At 36.2% G+C, this 23402-nt stretch overlaps 1 protein-coding gene across 1 annotated transcript in view; it reads left to right on the top strand.

The window, feature by feature from the left end:
• TCEA1 (transcription elongation factor A1) overlaps nucleotides 1–18704 on the top strand; it is a 45347-nt gene extending 26643 nt beyond the window's left edge. Inside the window, exons 4-10 of the mRNA XM_027624242.1 lie at nucleotides 70–157; nucleotides 2936–3081; nucleotides 4494–4550; nucleotides 5542–5696; nucleotides 8711–8857; nucleotides 15346–15417; nucleotides 17114–18704. Coding sequence (XP_027480043.1) covers nucleotides 70–157; nucleotides 2936–3081; nucleotides 4494–4550; nucleotides 5542–5696; nucleotides 8711–8857; nucleotides 15346–15417; nucleotides 17114–17122 — 674 coding nt within the window. The 3' untranslated portion in view covers nucleotides 17123–18704. The remainder of the gene's footprint in view (nucleotides 1–69; nucleotides 158–2935; nucleotides 3082–4493; nucleotides 4551–5541; nucleotides 5697–8710; nucleotides 8858–15345; nucleotides 15418–17113) is intronic.
• Nucleotides 18705–23402: the final 4698 nt, after the last annotated feature.

Below are 23402 nucleotides of genomic sequence, written 5' to 3'. Positions count from 1 at the left end.
CATGCAGTAGTTCCATTTTGTAATTTTTTTTAACAAATGCTAACAACTGAGGGATTTCATAATTTTCAGATGGACCATCAACAGATAAAGACCCTGAAGAAAAGAAAAAAGATACTGCAATTACATCACAGAATAGCCCTGAAGCAAGAGAAGAAAGGTATGTCACTTTATGGAAATTCATTTCTGTTGGAAGTCATAGTTGTATTTGACTGTCACTTCCTCCATGGTCTTATTTATGGTCTCCTATCTGTACTCCTTTTTCTATTTTCTAACCAGACAGAATTAGTAAATGTATATAGCCAAATAGAATATTCTGAGGTTTCCTACAGGATATTCATGGAAATTTAAAAGAGACCTAGAAGACACTACATAAATAAGGAGAAATTACTTACACTGTATTCAACAAGCTTAATTGAATGGAATCCTTGGGATAGCACTAATAGAATTGATAATGAAGGTACTGATTAAGGATTCAAGTGGTAACCACTTATTTACCACATTTCTTTTTTAGATTTTTTTTTTTTGTTTTTGGCCCTGGATCTGTTTCTCTTTTTATACGAATTTTTTCCTTCTCAATTTAGCTATCTTTCATAAGAATTAAAATGTGAAGTTCAGTAATGAAGGGTTCAGATTGTTCCTCAGCTTTCGTGAGGCCTTTGCATTTATTCTTTCCTGTCACACATAATGAGTGAACTGTGTAATATCCAGCATGTTGATATGGTAGGTGACATGCCTAGTAGGTTAAATACAGTTCCTCTGTTCTTGGGAAGCTTGTATTTTAACACTTAACTCTTATGTAGAGCAATAGTTCTCAAAGTGTGGTCCCTGTAAGAGCAGAGAACCTGGCAACTTGTTAGCAAAGCAAATTCTTGGGACTCCACCCTGGAACAACTGAATCAGGAATTATGATGGTGGGGCCCAGAAATAGGTTTTAACAAGCTTTTTAAGTGATTCTGATGTGATAATGATGTGATAATGCACTCAAGTTTTAGGCTACCTATTGTAACTTCATTTATTTCTTAGTATTTTCCCAAAAGTGATAATGTGCCCCTCATTGGTACAGTAACAATAATTAATATCCCATACACTATTGTCTTATGCATTAGAACTAACTAAACTTGATGATAAAAGAGGTAAGCTAAAGAAAGGGTAAACATCAGTTGTTAATAAAATGTGTTCAGTGTTTTCTAACTCTTTTGAGATAGTTTTAGACTTTTAGAAAATTGTAAGAACAGAACAGAGAACTCCCAGTTGCTGCTTTGTGTGTATATGCATACATATATGTGTGTTTACGTACTCAGACACATGAATAATTTTATTTTGAACCAAATGAGGGTCCTTTATATCTGTAAATACATCAGTGTGTGTTTTCTGAGAGCAAGGACGCTTTCTTACATCTAAGCACAATATGGATACCAATGTCCAGAAGTTAGGATTAATACAGTACTTTTTTCCTAATCTGTAGGGCTTATTCGTATGTTAGCAGTTTTTCAAATAAAGTATTTTATTGCAGAGGAAAAAGATTTTTCCATAGTATCATCCAGGATCGCATACTGCATTTAGCTATCATCTCTGGTTTCCTTTAATCTGGAGTAATTCTTCAGTTGTCACGACCATAATATTTTTGAAAAGTATAGGCTATAATTTATGACTTTGTTTTTTAAAGATTTTATTTATTTATTTGACAGACACAGCAAGAGAGGGAACACAAGCAGAGGGAGTGGGAGAGGGAGAAGCAGACTTCCTGCTAAGCAGGGAGCCCGATGCGGGGCTCGATCCCAGGACCCTGGGACCATGACCTGAGCCGAAGGCAGACGCTTAATGACTGAGCCACCCAGGCACCCCAATTTATGACATTTTTAAGAAATGCTTTCAGTTGTGTTATATTCAAAGTCGCTGACTTCGTGCCTTGAGTATAAAATATAAAAGTATAGGTAGATATTTTAAATAGATATTGGAGTAGGAATAAGTTCCTAGTATATTTTTATCTGTTTTATGTAATTGAAGTTTAGGGAAAGAGCCTATTGACAAACGCATAGAATTATCACATATGAAGTCTGACAAAGTGTTTGGTATCTATCCATACACACACACGGTTACTCACACACTCTCTGAAGAAGACAAGGCTTCGGGAAGGAGATGATTAAACGTAGAAGGTATACAGAAGGACTCTTCTGTCCTCGGGGATCTGTGCAGTCTGATGGTTATGTGGAGAGAGAGGAGGTATCTCCTTGGAGCAGTTCAGCAAGTTACTCTGTGGCAGGTGAATGGTGTCTTTGGAAAGGTTTGTGGCAGATATCTTCAATGTGATAAATATTAATTGAAACCTCACAGAAATTATTTTGGTGAGACTCTAAGAAGTTAGAAGCAATTGAAATGATTAGGTTGACTGGAAAACTGTTAAGCTGTCCTGATTGAGTTGATGTTTCTAGGGAGGAATTAGACGTTTTCATATTCTTATAACTCATTTCTCACTACACATGTTTTTTATCCAGAAGGGAGTGTTTTAAATATAAATGTCGTTGATTGTCTAATTGGAACAAGGTTTTTCAAACATTGTTTTTCCCCCTCTGGTCTTGGTTGAGAGTTGTATTCTCTGGTATCATCCCCTCACCCTTCTCATAGCCAAGATCCTTGTTTTCATTTATTGTATTGAGCTGTAATGTGTATTTTGTTTATCAAAAATATTGTTTAATGTTTAAAAGGATAATCAAGGTGTTTAATTGGTTAAAACATGAAACGTGTCTCAGATTTCCTAAAATTTTAACTTTTTAGAAATCTGTATGCATGCAATTTCTTTTTTCATTTAAGAGTCATTGAATATGATCTCATTTATTTAGTCCAAAAATTTTTGTTTTTAGAGAATGATAGTAATGATGTTACTTTAAGAGAACTTTCCTGTTTTCTTTTTGGTGTGTGTGTATGTGTATTTTAGTAGTTCCAGTGGCAACGTAAGCAGCAGAAAGGATGAGACAAATGCTCGAGATACTTATGTTTCGTCTTTTCCTCGGGCACCAAGCACTTCTGATTCTGTACGGTTAAAGTGTAGGGAGATGCTTGCTGCAGCTCTCCGAACGGGAGGTAAGTTTAGTGTACCCTGTTTCATTGCCCAGTCCTTTGTTCCTCACCACCGCCGCCACCATGTCCACCTCCATGATTCTGTTTTACCAGCGGCATCCCTGTGATAACTGCTTGCACTGCTTAGTTCAGGAAGACGTTGTGGCAAATAGGGGTTACTGATGGCAGAGAGCGCTAGGCATGCTGGGGCCTCTGCTTACTACTATATAGTTCCAAGAAGGAGATTCCTTCTAATATATGGATGTTTCCCTTGATTCAGAGTAACTTAAAGGCTTTTCACAAATCTTTTTTTCCCCCACTTTAATCCAAGTTGACCCTTGGATGATGAGTTTAAACTGCTTGGGTTTACTTATAATGTAGATTTTTTTTCAACAAAAACAGTACAATAATGTAAATCTGTTTTCTCATGATTTTCTTAACATTTTCTTTTCTTTAGCTTACTCTAAGAATACAATGTATAGTATATATAACATATAAAAAATGAATTAATTGTTTATGTTATTGGTAAGGCTTTTGGTCAACAGTAGGCTATTACTAGTTCAGGTTTTTGGGGAGTCAAGGTTAAATGTGGATTTTTGACTGCACAGGGAGTTGGCATCCCTAACCCCTGTGTCATTCAAGGGTCAACTGAAATTACTCTGCTCCCCAGATTGAGCATTAATGGTAATGTATTTGGGTCCTGTTGTTAAATGTTAGTATGACAAATAGTATTTGTTTTATATTCATAATTCCATTTCTTTTTTTAAGTGGAAAAGAGGTCTTGATTTATATATATATATGGGAACCTTAATTTGAAGTTATTCATTCTTAACTTAAAGTATCATATACAGGAATATTTATTATCTTATACAAATTCATTCCTTTTCTATTATACCATAGTTAGTATGACCTATTTTTCTCTTTACCCTTTCTATTTTGATTCCCTTACTGTTTCTTTATATATTTTTTCTTTTTCATCCTAGTTTCTTTTTATTTCCTTCTATCCGTTTGAATATTTGCATAGGAATCTTGTGTGTCCGTATATGTGATTGGCAGATGAAATGAATGGTTTCTTTGCATTGAAGCCTGAGTCACAGGAGACAAGACAGTTCTTTCTATAACTTTCTCTACTCTCTGCTGGAGCAACCAGAATTTATGGAGTTGTGAAATGAGGAATTGCCTGCTAGATCAATTACTTCCCCACTCCTGAGGGATAAGGAGTCATCAATGCAGGACCACTGTGGACATTAGGTGAATCCAGAGGAGAAGTCTAGTGGGTAGGAAAGAGAACAGATTCTAATGAAACTAAATAAAAAGGACTCTTTATTAGGGCAGTGGGGTTGAAATAAAAATGCAGTTTAATTTACTCTGTACTGAAATTTTTTTCAATATGTCATAATCACTTATTTTTGACAATTCTTTGTGCCTGTGTTTAGATGACTACGTCGCTATTGGAGCTGATGAGGAAGAATTAGGATCTCAAATTGAGGAAGATATCCTTTGTGTGTATATTCATGATTGTTTAAATAATCTGCTAGATTAACTATTTTTCTCCTTCCTGTATAGAATTTAGAGTTTCATTTTTCAGTTTCTAGCTTCATTGTATTATTTTGCAAGAAAAGGAGAGGGCCATTCATACCATTTTGTTCTTGTTTTCTTGTTATTCAAAAGTAAAACATATGTGTTGATGGTATTTTTATTTTTTTGCCTTGCAAATTGAGAATGTGGCATCTCAGTTGAACTTGTGCAAAAGAACATGGAAGACACACACACTATACGTGTGAAGTAGGGTTTCACGTTTGGGGGAATCTCAGCAAAGCCTGCAAGTTCCCCTGAGTTCATTACCCAGGAGGGAAGTGTGTTTGTCCTGGGCACCATGGAAGGGGCTTTGGGAGAGGTGTCGTGCACAATTGGGTGACCATGTGACCATGGAACTCTCCTAGTTTTGGAAATGGCCTTGTTGGAAAGAAAGTGTGCTGCTCTTCAGGCTCGCCTGTTCTGTTGAGAAAAAAAACTGCTAAACTAGCTTCTTGCTGAGCTGGAGGAGGAAATGAACCTTTGGGCCACCACGAATGATTTCTTCCCAGAGGGCACCCAAAGGAACTGTGTAGTCATCAAGCCCTTTAGGATCCTTTGTAGAATTCAGATTTGGGCAAGTGAAAGTTTATATAAATGCAGGCTGCTTTTCACAAGTTTTCTCACTCAGACGGAGAACCTAAGTTACTTTTTGAAACATCTTTAATTTGTGTGCTACTGGCATTAAACATTAAGAAGAAAGCATTGTATATTCATAGTGTGAAAGTAGGGTTACTGTTACTTGCCAGTTACAGATCAAGAAATGAGGTAGACACATTGCCTTGTTAGCTTAATCTAAATTGGAGACCATTTTGGAGAACTGCTTAGAAACTTCAGGAATTCTTATTTTGGTGAAATGGAAAAAAAATACCCTTATAGTTTAACTTTTTTTCCTTAATGGCCTAGTACCTATATATCAAGAAATAAGGAATACAGACATGAAGTACAAAAATAGAGTACGAAGTAGAATATCAAATCTTAAAGATGCTAAGAATCCAAATTTAAGGAAAAATGTACTGTGTGGAAATATTCCTCCTGACTTATTTGCTAGAATGACAGCGGAGGTGAGTATATGTGAATATTACGTTTCCATGATGTGATTACATGATGTCAAGTCAAAAGTCTGTGTAAATCATGAAGTACTGTATAAGTACTACATTTATAATAAATCATTATTAGCTATTCTGATATATTTATATGTATAATGTACTAGACAAATACTTAAGGTGGTTGAATCTGTTGGTGTCAATACTTTGTCTCTTCCACAACTATACCATGATCTTTGGTTGATTGCCTTAAATCATTGTCTAAAAATGAAACTTTTTACTTATTTTGGATTCATGTGGAATTGAAGATTTGAATATATAATTGCAAACGGACTTTGTAACCTCCAACTTCTTTCCATGGTTAAACCCCATAAAATTGGTCACATGTTACTGACTATTCCTTAAATTTTAGGGAATGATGGAGAAAATGAAATTCAGAGCTTGCTATTTATAGACACAGCTGTTCAGTCTGCAGTCTCATTATTTTATTACACATCCAAGAGTGAATTTGTCTTTCTATATATAGCTAAATAAAAATTATTACATTTTTAACATTCACTTTTTTAAACCCCATTAAAATAACCTAAAATTTTAAATTAGAGACCATAGTGTAATGAACTCCTATATATCTATCATCACCCAAGCTTCAGGTAGTTTCAAGAATTTGTCACCCTTGGGGCGCCTGGGTGGCTTAGTCCGTTAAGCGTCTGCCTTTAGCTCAGGTCATGATCCTGGGATTGAGCCGCACATTGGGCTCCCTGCTCTGTGGGGAGTCTGCTTCTCTCTCCCTTTACCCCCCTCCCCAACTCATGCTCTCTCTCTCTCCAAATAAATAAAATCTTAAAAAAAAAAATTGTGACCCTTTTCAGTTTATTCCTTTTTTTCTTTTTCCTTCTTTTCCCCTGAATTGTTTTCAGACAAATTCCAGACATTGTATCTTTTTACCTTTTTTTTTAATAAACTGTCATCTTTTTTAAAAAAGATTTATTTATTTGACAGAGAGCGAGAGAGTGCAAGCAGGGGGAGCGGCAGGCAGAGGGAGAGGGAGAAGCAGACTCCCTGCTGAGCAGGGAGCCTGATGCGGGGCTCGATCCCAAGACCCTGGGATCATGACCTGAGCCGAAGGCAGACACTTAATCATCTGAGCCACCCAGGCATCCTTCTTTTTACCTTTATAAACCTAAGAGCGATACCTTTAAAAATTTGATAATTTTAAAAAATATATAATTTTCTTACATAACTACATTCTCATCACTACATCCAACAAAGCTAAAAGCAATTCCTAATTTATATATTCATATTTTCCTGATTGTACATTTCTTTGTATCAGGGTCCAAGTCTGCACATTACCTTTATTTAGGTCTCTAAAGACTTTGAATATATATGTTTAAATCCCTTGCAGTCTCTTTCCTGCCCCGACCCCTTTTTTATTCATGACACTGACCTGTTGAAGAAACCAATTTATTTCTTCTGTATCCCACAGTATGAATTGTCTCTTTCTTCCTCATGATGTTAATTTAACTTTTCTGTCCCCTCTATTGTCTGTGAACTGGAAGCTAGTTCTATAGGCTCGATTACATACAAATTCAACTGTGTTTCCCCACATAAATACTTGTAATTAGTGCTTTTTACTTCGTATTGCATCAGGAGACACCTAATGTCTTGTTTCTTTACTGTTAGCATGCTGAGATTGATCAGTGGGTTTGGATATTAACAGTCTGATTCCTCCATTGTAAAGTTCTCCTTTGACCTTTCATCTAATGTATTCATCCACTGATTACCTGAATTGGTTAAATTATCAGGAGTTGCAAAATAGTGATTTCTAAAGTTCTGTCATTCCTTTCACATTCATTAGCTAGATTCTTTGATAAAGAAGCATTTTCCTTTGTAAACTCAGGCACTTGGTGACCCCTTTGGTTTGGATAGGAAAGGCAGGTAAATAATGTTGTCTGTTATCTGAAACTCTTTCCCTTTAGTTAACAGCAGAATGAGGAGTTGGTGCCCTAGTAAATGCCAGGGGGGACTTTGTTGCTGTTTTTTGCATGCTTGTGCTCTCCTTTTTCAGAATCATGGACTTGTGACATTTTTTTTAAGATTTTATTTATTTATTTGACAGAGACACAGTGAGAAAGGGAACACAAGCAGGGGGAGTGGGAGAGGGAGAAGGAGGCTTCCCGCAGAGCAGGGAGCCCGATGTGGGGCTCGATTCCAAGACCCTGGGATCATGACCTGAGCCGAAGGCAGACGCTTAATGACTGAACCACCCAGGTGCCCCAGGACTTGTGACATTTTCATCTATCCAGTGGGGATTGGTTCTTTACAGTAATTTATTGATAGCTGAAGAAATTGTCCTATCTTTGGCTAATGGGAGCTCCTTCATGTTAGCCCCTCATCCATATGACTCAACCAACAAAAAAGTCTTTGGTAGCTTCCATGCTTCTCTGGCACAAGAGGATGACCTTGGCTTATCCTGTGCATTTCTTTTTTTTTTTTTTTCTTTTAGAGTGTGAGCCGGGGGGCAGGGGTGGGCAGAGGGAGAAGGAGAGAGAGAATCCCAAGCTGATTCTGCATTGAGCAGAGTTAATGTGGGGTTGGATTTCACAACCCTGAGATCATGACCTGAGCCAAAACCAAGAGTTGGATGCTCAACTGACTGAGCCGCCCAGGCACCCCAAATCCTCTGCATTTCTTGATGCAAAATGGGAACCAGATATTCCTCCAAAGATCCCTGGTTCTTTTTTTGGGGAGGGCAATGGTACAGACAACAATCTGGATACTAGAGGTGCTCATTGCTACAGTATTATTACATTGTTTATAAACCTTTAAGAGGTAATTAAATCTAATTTTCACATAGAAACTTACAAGTATTTGATGAAATTTTAAAAGAAAGCAAACTCTGAGTTCTTTGAGGAAAAATTTTTCATTTTTAAAACTTCAAAAGTTGGTTTATTGAGCTAATAGAACATAAAAAAACATTCAGGCTATATATAGAAAATGCCTATAACTGAGTGTTATTGCCACCTCCCTCACAGGAAATGGCTAGTGATGAACTCAAAGAGATGCGGAAAAACTTGACCAAAGAAGCCATCAGAGAGCATCAGATGGCCAAGACAGGTGGAACCCAGACTGACTTATTCACATGTGGCAAATGTAAAAAGAAGAATTGTACTTACACACAGGTTGGTGATTATTTATAGATTCTAATTTTCACGTAAGGATGCTTGAGGGTATTGTGCTAAGTCAACGTAAGTCAGAGAAAGACAAATACCATATGATCTCACTTATATGTAGAATCTAAAAAGGAAAAAAATGACAGATACAGAGCACAAACCTTGTCGTTGTTGTGGTTGTTGGAGAAGAGGGGTGGGGGGATGCATGAAATAAATGAAGGGGATTAAGAGGTACAAACTTGCCAGTTATAAGTCACAAGGATGTAATATACAACATAGAAAACATAGTCAGTAATGTAGTAACTTTGTATAGTGACAGAGGGTAACTAAACCTATAAAGATAATCATTTTGTAATATATAAAAATGCCAAATCATCATGTTGTACACCTGAAACTAATATAGTGTATGTCAATTATAATCCAATTAAAACTAACTACATAAATAGAATGCTTGCAACTCCTGTTTCAAAACCAGTAGTAAAGGTAATTACCAGTACTTTGATAATGCTTTCTTAATACTAACACATTCCAGTTAATTGAAAATAAGTTGATATATTTATACTTTCATGGAAGTTGTTACTGTGAAAGCTGTATCAATTAAATAAAATTTATAAAAATCATTGTAGGATTTAATGAAATGGCCATATTCTAAGAGTTGAGCAGTTGATTATTGGTTAGTATATAAACAGGTTATAATTCTTTTTATTTGGCAGGATCATATAATTTAAGGAAAGTTCTTTACTCTTCCTCGCTTGGGTGTAGGTACTTTTTGCTTAATTGCTTTCCAGATACTGATTTCCTTTTCTGCAGCATATTGATGACTTTTCACATATGATGTGACTAACCTTCCTTTTTGTTCTTGGACAAAAAGAAAGCTGAAAAGAGCCACATGTGTGAAAATGGTTTATCACTGTCATTAATTTCACTTGTCAAGTAGGTATTTTTGTGTTGTGTCTGTAATCTACTAAACTCAAAATTTTCTCCTTAAAGAACAACTTACAGTTAATGTTTTAGAGTAATGGATTTAGGGAATTGAATTTTCTGATTGACGGACAATTAGGCAGTTAAGAAAGTAGTTCTATGTAAGTTGTAGAAAGGAACCTTTTTTTTTAAGTTTTAGAAGGTGTCATTCTCAAGGTTAAAAATTCAAAAGGTACAAAAGATTGTGAGTGGAAAAATCCCCTCCCACTTTTGCCTGCAGCAACTTGGTCCCACCTCCCTGGAGGTAAACCAGGTTGTATGTTGTGTGGCTTTCTACATGTTTTATGCATATACATGCAAATATGAATATATTTTTGTTTTCCCCTTTTTTACATTTGTTTTTTATATTTCTTAGTAATCTCTACACCCAACATGGGGTTCAAACTTACAACCCTGAAATCAAGAATTGCATGCTCTTCTGACAGAGCCAGCCAGGTGCCCCTGTTTCCCCATTTCCTAAACACATGTGGTAGCACATTATATAAACTTCTGCCTCCTTTAGTTTTTAAAGGTACATAACACTCCCATTTTCAGATATGCTCTATTTAACCAATCCAAAGTCCTCTATCTTTTTGAAGTCTTTCATTTAATCATAGTTATAGATCTGACATTTCAGTATTTTGTTTTGTGGAACTATTACTACCGATAGTCACTAAAATATATTAACATATGAAAGTGGCTTCAGAAATTTCTGAGTTTGGATTGCTCTCTTTTAATTAGGCAGAAGAGTCTCAGCAATAAAAATTCTGTCCTGAAAATGCTGCATAGTAGGAAGTATTAAGTATAAATAGAAAGGTATTTAAAGCCAAAGCGTCTTTATTTTATTTTTTTAAAGATTTTTATTTATTTACTGAGAGAGAGAATGATTAGAGCATGGGGGGGAGGGTCTGAGGGAGAAGCAGACTCCCTGCTAAGCAGGGAGCCTGATGCAGGACTTGATCCTGGACTCTAGGATCATGACCTGCGCCGAAGGCAGGCGCTTAACCAACTGAGCCACCCAGGCGCCTGCCAAAGCTTCTTTAAAACATTTGAAGTCAGGGTGCCTGGGTGGCTCAGTTGGTTGAGCGTCCGACTCTTGATTTTGGCTCCCGTCATGACTCAGGGTCCTGGGATCAAGCCCCATGTCGGGCTCGCGCTGTGTGGAGTCTAGTTGAGGTTCTCTCTCCCTCTCCCTCTACCCCTCTCCCCTTGTGTGTGTGCGCACTCTCTAAATAAATAAATGAAAAAAAAAGTATGAAGAAGTGATATATTTACATAATCAGCTACAATAAAAAACGTTTCTTTTAATAGAAAGAACCTAGTCTAAAGATGAAGTTAGTATGATTTCCTTAGAATCAATTCTGTCAATAGAAAATTTCCAAATTTGGCAAAATAACAGATTATAAAAGACTGAAGTTTGACTCTTGGTTAACATGAACCTACCAGGAGATCAACATTTTTCCCAGAGGGCAAAAGTTCCTCCTATCTATGTACTTTTAGGGCCCTAGTTAGCAAGTTTCTAGATATAAATACATGAGAATATTTCAGAAGGATTTTTCAAACCATTTTTATCTGAAAGCCTTAAATAAGCAGAATGCTATTCTTTTGAGAATGCCTCTTCTTTTTCTCCCTTTGGGCTTTTGAGTTAAAAATCATGTTGATAGTTGACAAGTATTGTGTGCTTCTCATCTTTGAGGCAGTAATATACTGGATTTCATCATCCCACACTAAATTTAAATAGACCTTATTCAGAATGCAATATTGTTGGTATTCAGGTTCTTGCCTTCACCCATCTTCCTCATCTCCCCCATAACTTAAACCTAAATATAACATAACTTTATTTTTTTTTAGAACTTTAGAAGTCTATTACCTTATGTTGATAAAGTTTAAAAAAATCATATTAGCTTATTTTTTTATGAGTTCTCTTTTAAAATTTTTAGTTGTAGCAAAATACACATAACCTAAAATTTACCACCTTAACCATGTTTAAGTATACAATCGAGTAGTAGTACATACTTAGTATTGTGGCAATCTCCAGGATTCTTTTTCTCGTGCAAGACTGAAACTCTATACCCATTAGATAGTAACTGTATATTTCTCTAGCTCCTGGCAACCACCAATCTCTGAATTTGACTACTCTAGGTAGTCAAAGGGTTAAATGGTCCTTTTTTTTGTCCTTTTTTTGTCCCTGGCGTATTTCTGATACCTGATCTATTCTAAGTTAGTAATTAGAAACACAAAGAAATGTGTACAGATCAACATCACTAATCATCAGGGAAATACAAATTAAAACCATGTAATGTTCATAAATGATCATATTATAGCATATATCAGAATTTCCTTCTTTTTTTTTTTTAAGATTTTATTTATTTATTTAAGTGACAGACCACGAGAGAGGGAACACAAGCAGGGGTGGGAGAGGGAGAAGCAGGCTTCCCACTGAGCAGGGAGCCCAATGTGGGGCTCAATCCCAGGGCCCTGAAATCATGACCTGAGCCGAAGGTAGTTGCTTAACCAACTGAGCCACCCAGGTGCCCCCAGAATTACCTTCCTTTTTAAGGCTGAATCATCGCTATATGTATATACCACATTTTGTTTCCATTCATCTGTTGATGGACACTGGGTTGCTTCCACCTTTTGGGCTATTATGAATAATGCTGCTATGAACTTCTGTGTACAAATACCTCTTTGAGATGCTGCTTTCCATTCTTTTGGGTATTTTCTCAGGAGTGGCATTTCTGGGTTGAATGAGTTTTTTTTTTAAATTTTTTATTTTTAAAGAGAGGGATGGTGGGGAGAGGCAGAGGGAAGGGGAGAGAGAGAGAATCTTAAGCAGGCTCCACGCCCAGATCCCATAATCCAAGCCAAAATCGAGTCAGATGCTTAACCAACTGAGCCACCGAGGCGCCCTTACATTAGCTGTTTTAAGGCAATGTAAAGTACCTATTTATAGAAAAATTGGAAAATACAGAAAAATATGAACAAAAAATTTAAAATCACCCATTAATCTGCATTTAGAAAGAACAGTGGTCAATATTTTGGTGCCTGCAGTATTTTATGAAGTTTTTCTAGTTTAGTTGTAGCTAAATACTGTAAACCATTTTTTTAAAGATTTTATTTATTAGAGAGAGAGAGCATGAGCAGTGGGGTGAGGCAGAGTGAGAGGGAGAAGCAGACTCCCCACTGAGCAGGGAGCCCGGTGTGGGGCTCGATCCCAAGACCCTGAGATCATGACCTGAGCTGAAGGCAGACACCTAACTGACCGAGCCATCCAGGCGCCCCTGTAAACCATTTTATGTACAGTTGACCTTTGAACAACATGGGTTTGAACTGCATGAGTCCACTTAACACACAAATTTTTTTCAACAAATACATGTCCAGTACTGTAAATGTATTTTCCTTACGATTTTATTAATCATGTTTTCTTTTCTGTAGCTTGCTTTAAGAATTCAGTATATGGTAGGTATAACATACAAAATATGTATTAATCGACAGGTTGTGTTGTTGGTAAGGCTTGTAGTTAACAGTAGACTATTAACAGTTGCGTTTTGGGGGAGTTAGATGTGGATATTCAACTGCATGAGGAGTTGGTGCTCTTAACCTGCACATTGTTCAAGGCAAAACTGTACTTCTTTTCACTTAGCTACTATAATGTAAGTATTTTCCTTTAATTATTAAAAAAAAAAATCCCAAAACCTTTGTAAACATTTTAATAGCTGTATAATATTCCCTCAGATGGGTATGCTCTTACCTCATTATTTCCCTGTTGGATATTTAAGTTGTTTCCACTGTTTGCACTGTTATAAAATTACACTTCAAACATCCCTGTACACAGATCTCCCACGCCCAACTTGAGGAATAATTGACATATAATTGAATGTTTTTAAAGTGTGCAATGAGATGATTTGCTGTACATATACATTGTGGAATGATTACCAAGATCAAGATAATTAACATATCCATTATCTCACATAGTTAACTTTTTTTTTTTGTGGTGAGAATGCTTAAGATCTCTTTTTTTTTTTTTTTTAAAGATTTTATTTATTTGACAGAGAGAGACAGCGAGAAAGGGAACACAAGCAGGGGGAGTGGGAGAGGGCTTCCCGCTGAGGAGGGAGCCCGATGAGGGGCTTGATCCCAGAACCCTGGGATCATAAGATCTACTCTTAACTATAGTCACTGTCTGTATATTAGATCCTCAGAAATTACTGTTTTTATACTTGAAAGTTTATATCCTTTGACCTTCATCTCTCCATTTCCCCCTTCTCCCAGCCCCTGCAACTACCATCTGTTCTCTGTTTCTATGAAATCCAAATTTATTTATTTATTTTAATTTATTTATTAAGATGATACATACAAGTGATACCATATAGTATTTGTAATTCTCTGGCATATTTTATTTAGCATTCCTTCCAGGTCTATCTGTGTTGTCTCAAATAGTAGGATTTCCTTCTTTTTTATGGCTGAATAATGTTCCATTGTGTATATATATCACTTTTCTTTATCCATTCTTCAGCTGAAGGACATTTAGATTGTTCTCATATCTTGGTTGTTGTGAATAATGCAGTCAACATGGGTGTGTAGATAACTTTTTGAGGTATTGATTTCATTTCCTTCAGATATATATGCAGAATGGGATTACTGGATCATAAGGTAGTTGATTTTATTTTATTTTTTATGCTGGCTCTACCATTTTTTTTTTTTTAAAGTAAAGTCTACCCCCCAACGTGGGGCTCAAACTCATGACCCCGAGATTAAGAGTTGCATGCTCTACCAACTGAGCCAGCCAGGCATCCCTGTGTGGTAGTTTAATTTTTAATTTTTCGAGGATCTGCCATCCTGTTTTCCGTAATGAATATACCAGTTTATATTCCTACCAACAGTGTACACAGGAGTTCCCTTTTCTCCACATCCTCAGCAGTATCTGTTCTTGTCTTTTTGATAATAGCCATTCTAACCAGGTGTGAGGTGATAATTCCTTGTGGTTTGCATTTCCCTAATGATCAGTGATGTTGATCTGTACACAGGTCTTTATTTTTGTTTCTAATTACCATCTTAGAATAGATCAGATGTCAAGTTCCTAGGTCAGAGAGAATGGCTGTTTGAGGCTCTTACCTTGTTGCTGCCTAAAGTTTAGAAAGGTTGTGACAGACTATTTTTCAGAATGAAATTCATAATTTTTACAAATCTGCTAATTTATAAAAGAAAATTGACATATCTTTTAATTAACATTTCTGTGCTTCTTATGAAATTTTTTAATATTAGCCATTTATAAAAAGTATGTGTGACTTTAGATGGTTTTCCCACTTATCTGGGATAAATTAAACATGAAAAGACAAGGAATGACTTAGAAAAATGAAGTTTTGAAATATGTATCCTTTTGACATTACTTAGCTTATTTGAACTTGTTTCAGGCTCTTACACATTTATCATGGTACCGTTGTGGTTACTGTATATCTTAATGTAAAATGTTCTTATTTAGGTCGGACTTTTTATAGTATTGTAAAAATAATATTTTTCACTTGATTTTGCTGCAGGTACAAACTCGTAGTGCTGATGAACCGATGACAACATTTGTTGTCTGCAATGAATGTGGAAATCGATGGAAGGTATATGACTTTCTTATATTCATATTTTACCCATTTATAATAGATTTCTTCACGTATTTTCATAAGACTACTGAGGTATCTAAATATATACGTCTGCTCATGCTGTCCAGTACTACAGAAGTCCATGATGAACCATTTGTAAAGGAATAATATATTGTACTCTATTAGAAATTAATAATGTTAACTTATTTTTCTATCTTCATATTGTTTTGGTGCAGGAGTAACAGGATTGAATCTTAACTGCAATTACTGTATCATAGTCCTATATATACTATACTCATTTAATTGCTTTGACTCTTTTCATAGATTTTGGGTATTACTTGTCTTCATAGATTTTGATTCTGGAAAGATTACTTTACCTTGTTGAAATCCAGCAGGATGGTTTTAGTGTTTATTTTAGGAATTAACAGATGAGTACTGTCATGGTTTGGTAGGCTTTTCACTGAGCCTTCATATCACCTATGAACCCTTGAATGAGCCCCACACAGGCAAGTGTATGTTATTTAAATGATCCCTTCTTGAGTATTTTTGTGAGCCACAGAAATATAATTTAACTTGGGAGAAGAATTACACATCACTTCTGAGACCATTTTTATTGTTACCAGAGATGGGGCTGCTAGGGGTGTGTGGTTGGGGAGGCTCACATAGTAGGAATATAGTCTTTGGAGCCAAATAGGCTTTGAACTCTGCTTCTTACCATTAGTGAACTGTGATTTTCTCACATATTACATGCAAATAATATCTACATCACAGGCTGAGGTGAAGAGTACAGATAATTTTTTAAAAAGTGCCTGATAATTGTTGGTATTCCAAAAATGCTAGTTGCATTTATTGGTTTTTGTGAAGCTTGTGTGATTCTTCTTTTTTTTTTAAGCTGTACTTAGCTTTAGCCCTTTAATGCTTATTTTGAATTACTCACCTAAGTTAAAGCATTTTCTGAAAATCAGAAGTGAATTAAAAGCTAGACATTGGGGGAATATTCTACACAAATATGGTATAGGACTTTAGCCCTAGACATTATTTTAGGGGTTGAGACCAGTACCCATTTTATTATACACAAAGGACTTAGTTCTGAGCTGGGAAGGTTACTGGTATTGAGAGTGTCATCATGATTTGAAACAGAGTCTCCTATCCTGAGGTGGTAGTTTTTTACATTGGTTATGAGAGGGACATTCATTTTTTAATTATTTTCGGTCCTCTTGAGCAAGTCTGGCTTTTCCAGCTAGCTCTTAGATTTATTTTGCATAATGAGGATGATGTTGATGATGATTTCTGTATTGGGCATATTGCAGTTGTTTTGAATACAGGCAGTTTGCAGCATAGTTCTGACAGTACTTGGATTTAAGAAAGTTCAATTTAATGTAGAAAGCTGATGCCTAAGGATGGGTTACTCTAGAAGTTCAAGTTTGGAATTCATTTTTTTTAATTCATTTTTTTAACCTAAAAACATTAAGAGGGATAGTTAATAAAATATTTTATACTGTTTCTTCAGTTATATATTCCTACTGATTCCAAATTGGAAAAGTCAAACACTTAGGATAGGTTTCTGTTCATGTCTGAGAAATACAGTATCTTTTTCAAAAATGCCTCTTTCTTTAGCAGTATAAGGTGTATACTGTGTTAAATGGGGGCGGGATACACCCCATTGTGTGTATTTAAAGGTCTCACGAAATACTCCTTTTTTTTTTTTTGACAGTTCTGTTGAGTTGGAAGAAATGGCAAAGTGTCTGGACCATTAAAAAATGGATTTTGTAATTAGCTTTAAAACTAGGCCAAGCATCTAGTTTTCCTGCAAATCAGATTTTTAAAGTAACATACATCCCTTGGGTTAGTCTTGGTTTTTGACATAGCATTCTTTCCTTAAATGCCTTCTGTAGTTTCAGATCAGTAGGGAGACCACCTAATAATTGTATGGTATCTGTTTCAAAACATTTTTTTCATTTTTATAGTAAGTTGATATTAAACTTTTATCAGTTAAACATTTGGCAATTTATTTTTACCTTTTTTTTCTTTTAAAAGGAAAATGTACCTTAACTTTTTTACAGTCCAAACATACACAGTAGAAATACTATTCTTCTCAGTTAATATGTAAATGGAAATTACATTTTTCCCCCCATATTGGCACATACCTGCAAATAGTAAAGGAGGAGAAGAGGTAATATAAGTTTATCACATGTGGTGTGTATTCAGATACTACTTGACCAACTTATCTAAATTGTACATAATATTTGAACTAGCCTATGAAATTGATCTTTATTATGTTCACAAGTCTGGGATAATTAGATATTATTTTGCATTTGTAACTAATCGTGATGATCATTTCTTGTAATTTCTTGTACATGTTTATGACTTGTTCTTAATAGATTTTACTTTTGGAAACATGACTTTGTTGAAATCAGTTTGGTTTTGTTGTTTATTTGCCCGTTTGACTTTGTAGTGTATTTTAGTTTTGCAGAACACTGTTGTAGTTTAGTTGGTTTTTCATAAATCCCAGCATAGGCAAAGAAAGAAAGCTTCTGACCATTTTTCCCCTCATAGGAAGACATACCTGGGAAGAAAACATTAGCATTTTAGTACAGTATAGTTACTATAAACAGTTATGACTTGATTTTGATTTGGAAATCTTTACTGACCAAGGATTAAGTTTAAGGACTATATAAATCATTAAAGCTGTGGTCTTTCCATATGGAGGTTGATAGAAAATATTTTTGTCCTGAGTCAAATTTGCTCTTTTTCTGTTACACAATGAATGAGGTTGTTCAACAAAATATATGGGCTATAATGCAATTGGTTTTACAATACAAATCTTATAATTAAATTTTATTTTTTACATGTGTACCATTTGTTTTGTTAGGAAGAAGAAAAAATGATTTTCACATGGGTTCCTTAGGGTACACTTGCTCTAGCACATCTTAAAGGCCACTTTTACAAAAGCCACATTTTATTATGCTAAATCTGTATTCTATCAGACTCCTATAGGAAGACTTCAGTACATGTTTTGCACTCCCCTTTGCTCCCTTTTCCCATTTTTTTTAATGCAAATCAATTTGATGTAATATAGAAAGCAACATTAAAGGTCCATGTTAGGACCTCATATTATGAGCATTGGCCCACTGCTACCATCCTGTCTCTACTTTGTCATTTCACAGATTAACCTTTATCACTTGAAAAATAAAGTGCATTTTTGGAAGAATGAGTTTTGGAAGAATAAAACTAAAATAGTCCCACTTTTAAATTAAGTGATCCATTTTTAAATTTGTAATTCAATAAAGTTTCTTGTTATTAAACATGTATCACATTTTGTCATTTTATTTAGATACTGACACCCGCTCTACCTTTTGTTTCAAAAGTCTCTCCCAGCTCCTAAGGTGGTTTTTAATTTATTTATTTCTTAGAGTGTGTGTGCATGCGTGTGCGAGCAGGGAGAGGTGTGAGGGGGAGAGAGAGAGAGAATCCCAAGCAGCCTCCACGCTGAGTGCAGAGCCCAAAGCGGGGCCCGATCCCATGACAGATCATGACCTGAGCTGGAATCAAGAGTCGGATGCTTAACCGACTGAGCCACCCAGGTGTCCCCAACTACTAAGGTGTTTTTTTAAAGGATAGTTTTAATTAGGTGATGCCTGCCTAGTTTTAAGTAAAGATTAGTATTGAGCAGTAGTACGGAACATGTTTTTCTCTTCTCTTTTCCTGGACTCCTGGTGAGGGAGGCAGGAGTGGTTCTCAGTAGGGCATCAAGCACATCCTGTGTGTGCACATAACGTAATATGAGAGACCACATAGTCTTAGTAGTGAAAAATACTAGCCAGTTGTTAACTAATGGGAAGTAAAAATAACTGTGTTAAATGAATATACATATATGATTATACATTAAATGAATATACAGAAGAATTAAATGAGACATATGTAGTGGGAATTAATTAAGAACCATCCTGGGAAAGCAGAAAATAATGATCTTGGTTTTCTAGCTCAGAGTTGATAAGCATCAGTTTACAAGTTTTGCTAAACCATGGCAAAAGTTCTGAAATACTTTTTTTTAAAGATTTATTTATCAGAGAGAGAGTGAGTGAGTAGGGCGGTGCACAGGGAGAGAATCCTCAAGCAGACTCCCCGCTGAGCACAGAGCCCGATGCGAGGCTTGATCCCATGACCCATGAGATCATGACCTGAGCTGAAACCAAGAGTTGGACACTTAACTGACTGAGCCATCCAGGTACTCCTGAAGTATTTATATATACCCAAACATTGAAATTTGTATATAACAAATGGAGAATAACTTTAAAGTATTAACAAGATACCAAAAGAAATAACAGACTATACTTCGAATTTTTATAGGTACACAGTGATTGTTTTTGTTTTTTTTTTTAAAGATATTTTTTATTTATTTATTTGACAGGCAGAGAGCACAGGTAGGCAGAGGGGCAGGCAGAGGGAACGGGAGAAGCAGGCTTTCTGCTGAGCAGGGAGCCTGATGTGGGGCTCGATCCCAGGATTCTGGGATCATGACCTGAGCCGAAGGCAGTCGCTTAACCAACTGAGCCACCCAGGCGCCCCACACAGTGATTGTTCTTAGAGGTCAAAGTGTAATTCAGGGATTTGAATTGAATTCACTTCTCAAAATAAAAACTGCAATTAGAGTGTTGTGGTTTAAAGAGTTAATCAACAATTACTCTTCTCCCTCCAGCCCCGCTCACACACACACATTTAGCTGTAGAAAATTAGCCATTTAAGAAGAGTTGAATATCCCACTGGGAAATGTGATGTGAATAGTCACTGACATAAAAGCCACATATTTTCGTCAGTTTCAAAAATAAGAAAAGTACCAACATTGAAGATGCTGCTTCATGGTAAACAGAACAGAATTACTGATTGACAAGTTCCTAGATAGTAATGGAGGAATTATGTTGCAGAAAGGTTAAGTCAACTGAAGTCAGTCAGAAGTAGTAAGAGTCGTGTATTGGAAGAATCTCATTGTGGCTTTACTAGATAACCAATAGCTATAACTTAGTAAAGATGGAGTCGGTACGTTTTTATGGGAAACTTATTCACTGCTCTATTTTTAACACCTAGAAGCATACTTGTCACATAGTAGATGCTCATGAGGTAGTTTTTCCTGGTTATCTTTGTGTTTGTGCCTTACATTTGTTCTTGACCGTATAGGAGCTGAGATGTAAAGAATATTCCACGTGTTGAGGACGAGCAGAAGCAGGGTAGATAACTACTGGTTGTCAATGTTTTATTTTATTTTTTTAAAAGATTTTATTTATTTGACAGAGAAAGAGCGAGAGAGGGAACACAAGCAGGGGGAGTGGGAGAGGGTGAAGCAGGCTTCCCGTGGAGCAGGGAGCCCGATGTGGGGCTCGATCCCAGGACCCTGGGACCATGACCTGAGCCGAAGGCAGACGCTTAACGACTGAGCCGCCCAGGCGCCCCAGGCTGTCAATGTTTTAGACTCCTAACCTTAAAGGAAGAAATGTAATGAGCTAGAGTCCTGGGAGATCTCTCTGACACCTTAATTCTGCAAAGTGAAGCAACAGTTTTATTATTAATTGAAAAAAGGTTTTTTGGGTTTTTTTCCCCTCCAAATGGACCTGTGTACTCCTATACTTGTTTACCCAGCTGGTGGATGGAAAATGAAAGCACAGATGACTACCTCAAATGCCTTGTTCTGATTCCTCTCCCTGGGTGCCACAAAAAGAGCTTATTATTATTATTTTTTTTTCCCTTAATGCATGACTGCAAAGATAGCAACATTTCATATGTGACCTGCCATATAGTCCAGCTAAATTAGCCCAAGTGTTTCCAAAATTAGAGGACTGAGCTGTTTTGAAATAAAAGTTTTTTTAAACCCTCAAATATGGTTTACAGTGTGTATCCAAATTATTTTTGTAATAATTCCATTTGAAAGTATAGCTGATGTACAATACAAAAGCAAAAACCATGAGAGCACTGAACGGAATGGCTTAGCTCTACCTTTCGTCTTTTTGGCAGTCATTTCCAAACATCTTGTCTGATTCATTTAGGGGATGCCTTCTCACTTCCGTATGACCTTGCGGGTCTGTCACTGACTGTCCCACTCCATATCATGCCCCTTCCCTGGGATTGCTCTCTGAAAGATGAGAAACACTGTCTCTGCTGGAATAGCTAAATTAGCAGGGGGCTGCATCTGGGCCTTGCTGTACCATTTTGCTGGCAATTTGCAGAGTCCCTCTGTGTGTGATGAAGCCAAAGGCAGTAGAAATGGAGAGACGGTCTGGATCTGATCTTGCTGCAGCTAGGACTACCCTGGACTTCCTGCTTATGAAAGCCAATCCGTTTCCTTTGTGTTTAAGCTAGTTTGAGATAGACTATTATAACAAGCAGCAGAAAAAAAAAATTTAAATCCTAAATTGTTTTGGATGAATATTTGAATTGGGTAAATATAAAATGATTCTAAATAAAAGTACCGCTATCAGAATATCAAAACCTTTGAGAGTACTACTGAGATTTCCAAGATACTGCAGAAATAGCGTAAGTGATCTAGAAGGGTAATTATAGTCACAGGTTCTTTATCAGCCTGATTTATCTCAGGATTATTTCACTAATCTGTCCATTATTTCCCTTCTTAATGATTGCAGTCCTAATCCTGTTTTAAAATTGATAAGAACATGTCCATAAGACCAAATGCTCAAGCCTCTCGTTAAAACCTTATTTATTTATTTATAATTTCTTTGGGGGGAGGTGGGAGGGTCAGAGAGAGAGGGAGAGAGAATTATCTTAAGCAGGCTCCATGCCCGTTATGGAACCCAACGCAGGGCTTGATCTCATGACCCTGAGATCCTCACCTGAGCGAAAATCAAGAGTCGGACACCTAACTGACTGAGCTGCCCATGTACCCCACTCCTCATTAAAAACTTAAAAATTTGAAATATAATGGACATGTAATATTGTATTTTAGGTGTACAACATAATGATCCAATATATGTATATTTTGCAAAATGATTGTCACAATAAGTAGTTAACATCTCTCACCACACATAATTACAATATTTTTTTCTTCTGATGAGAACTTTTAAGATCTTTCTTAACAACTTTCCAAATATACAATACAGCATTGGTAACTGTAGTCACCATACTGTTAGTTTTTAAAAATTTTTATGCCTAAGTAGATAATTCTCTTTTACTCAGACTTCTCATTCTTAGGCTAATCAAGTTTTAACTTTTCCTTTTCTTATAGTTAATATTTTGATTAATTATTTGCTTTTCCAGTGTATTCCACTGGGATAGTTAATTCAAGTCGATAGTTTATAATGCCAAGGCCACAACTTCATCTTCCATGAGATTAAGTTGATATTACTCAGGAAAAATCCTGTTTGGTGACTGTTGTACTTTAGATGATTCAAAACAGAAGGTTTTGCTTATACACATGCCAGGAAAGAAAGCTTAGATGGTTTAGCTCCAAATTCAGTAACCAGTGGAGAAAAAAAAAAAACCTGATTCGTCTAAGACAGTAGTAGTATTTTTTATATATGAAGGCTGATTTTTATTTTTTAAAAAAATTTTTTTATGAAGGCTGATTTTTAATAAATGTTTGTCATGTTATGTTTAATAAAATCTCCAGAGCCTTTATGAGTCATGAGGGCAAAGGAGATTGGTCAAGGCTACTTTTAACTACCACCTATGAAACTGGTTTTATTACCTTTGTCTTTTAGGTCAAAATCATGAACTAAAGAAAATGATCTCCCTGGCTCTGTAATTTTCTCTGTGTCTCTGTGTGTGTACGTGCACATACTGGGCTTTCTAGTCCTCTTTCCTAGGGAATCGGCATTGCATAGTGGTTAAGAGCTGTGAGACTTGGAACAAGGAACTTAACCTCTGTAAAGGGGAACACCATCCTACCTTAGAATTGTGACTAAGAAGGGCCAAACAATAATTTGTAAATACCTTGAAACAGTACCCAGCTCAGTCAATGAGGGAATTTTTTTAGGATGGCCATTTAAAAAAAATAC

This window comes from Zalophus californianus, chromosome 4 (assembly GCF_009762305.2).
Source record: "Zalophus californianus isolate mZalCal1 chromosome 4, mZalCal1.pri.v2, whole genome shotgun sequence".
Classification (NCBI taxonomy): domain Eukaryota; kingdom Metazoa; phylum Chordata; class Mammalia; order Carnivora; family Otariidae; genus Zalophus; species Zalophus californianus.
Note: the sequence above shows the minus strand (reverse complement) of the source record. Positions and strands in the feature narration are given on the sequence as shown.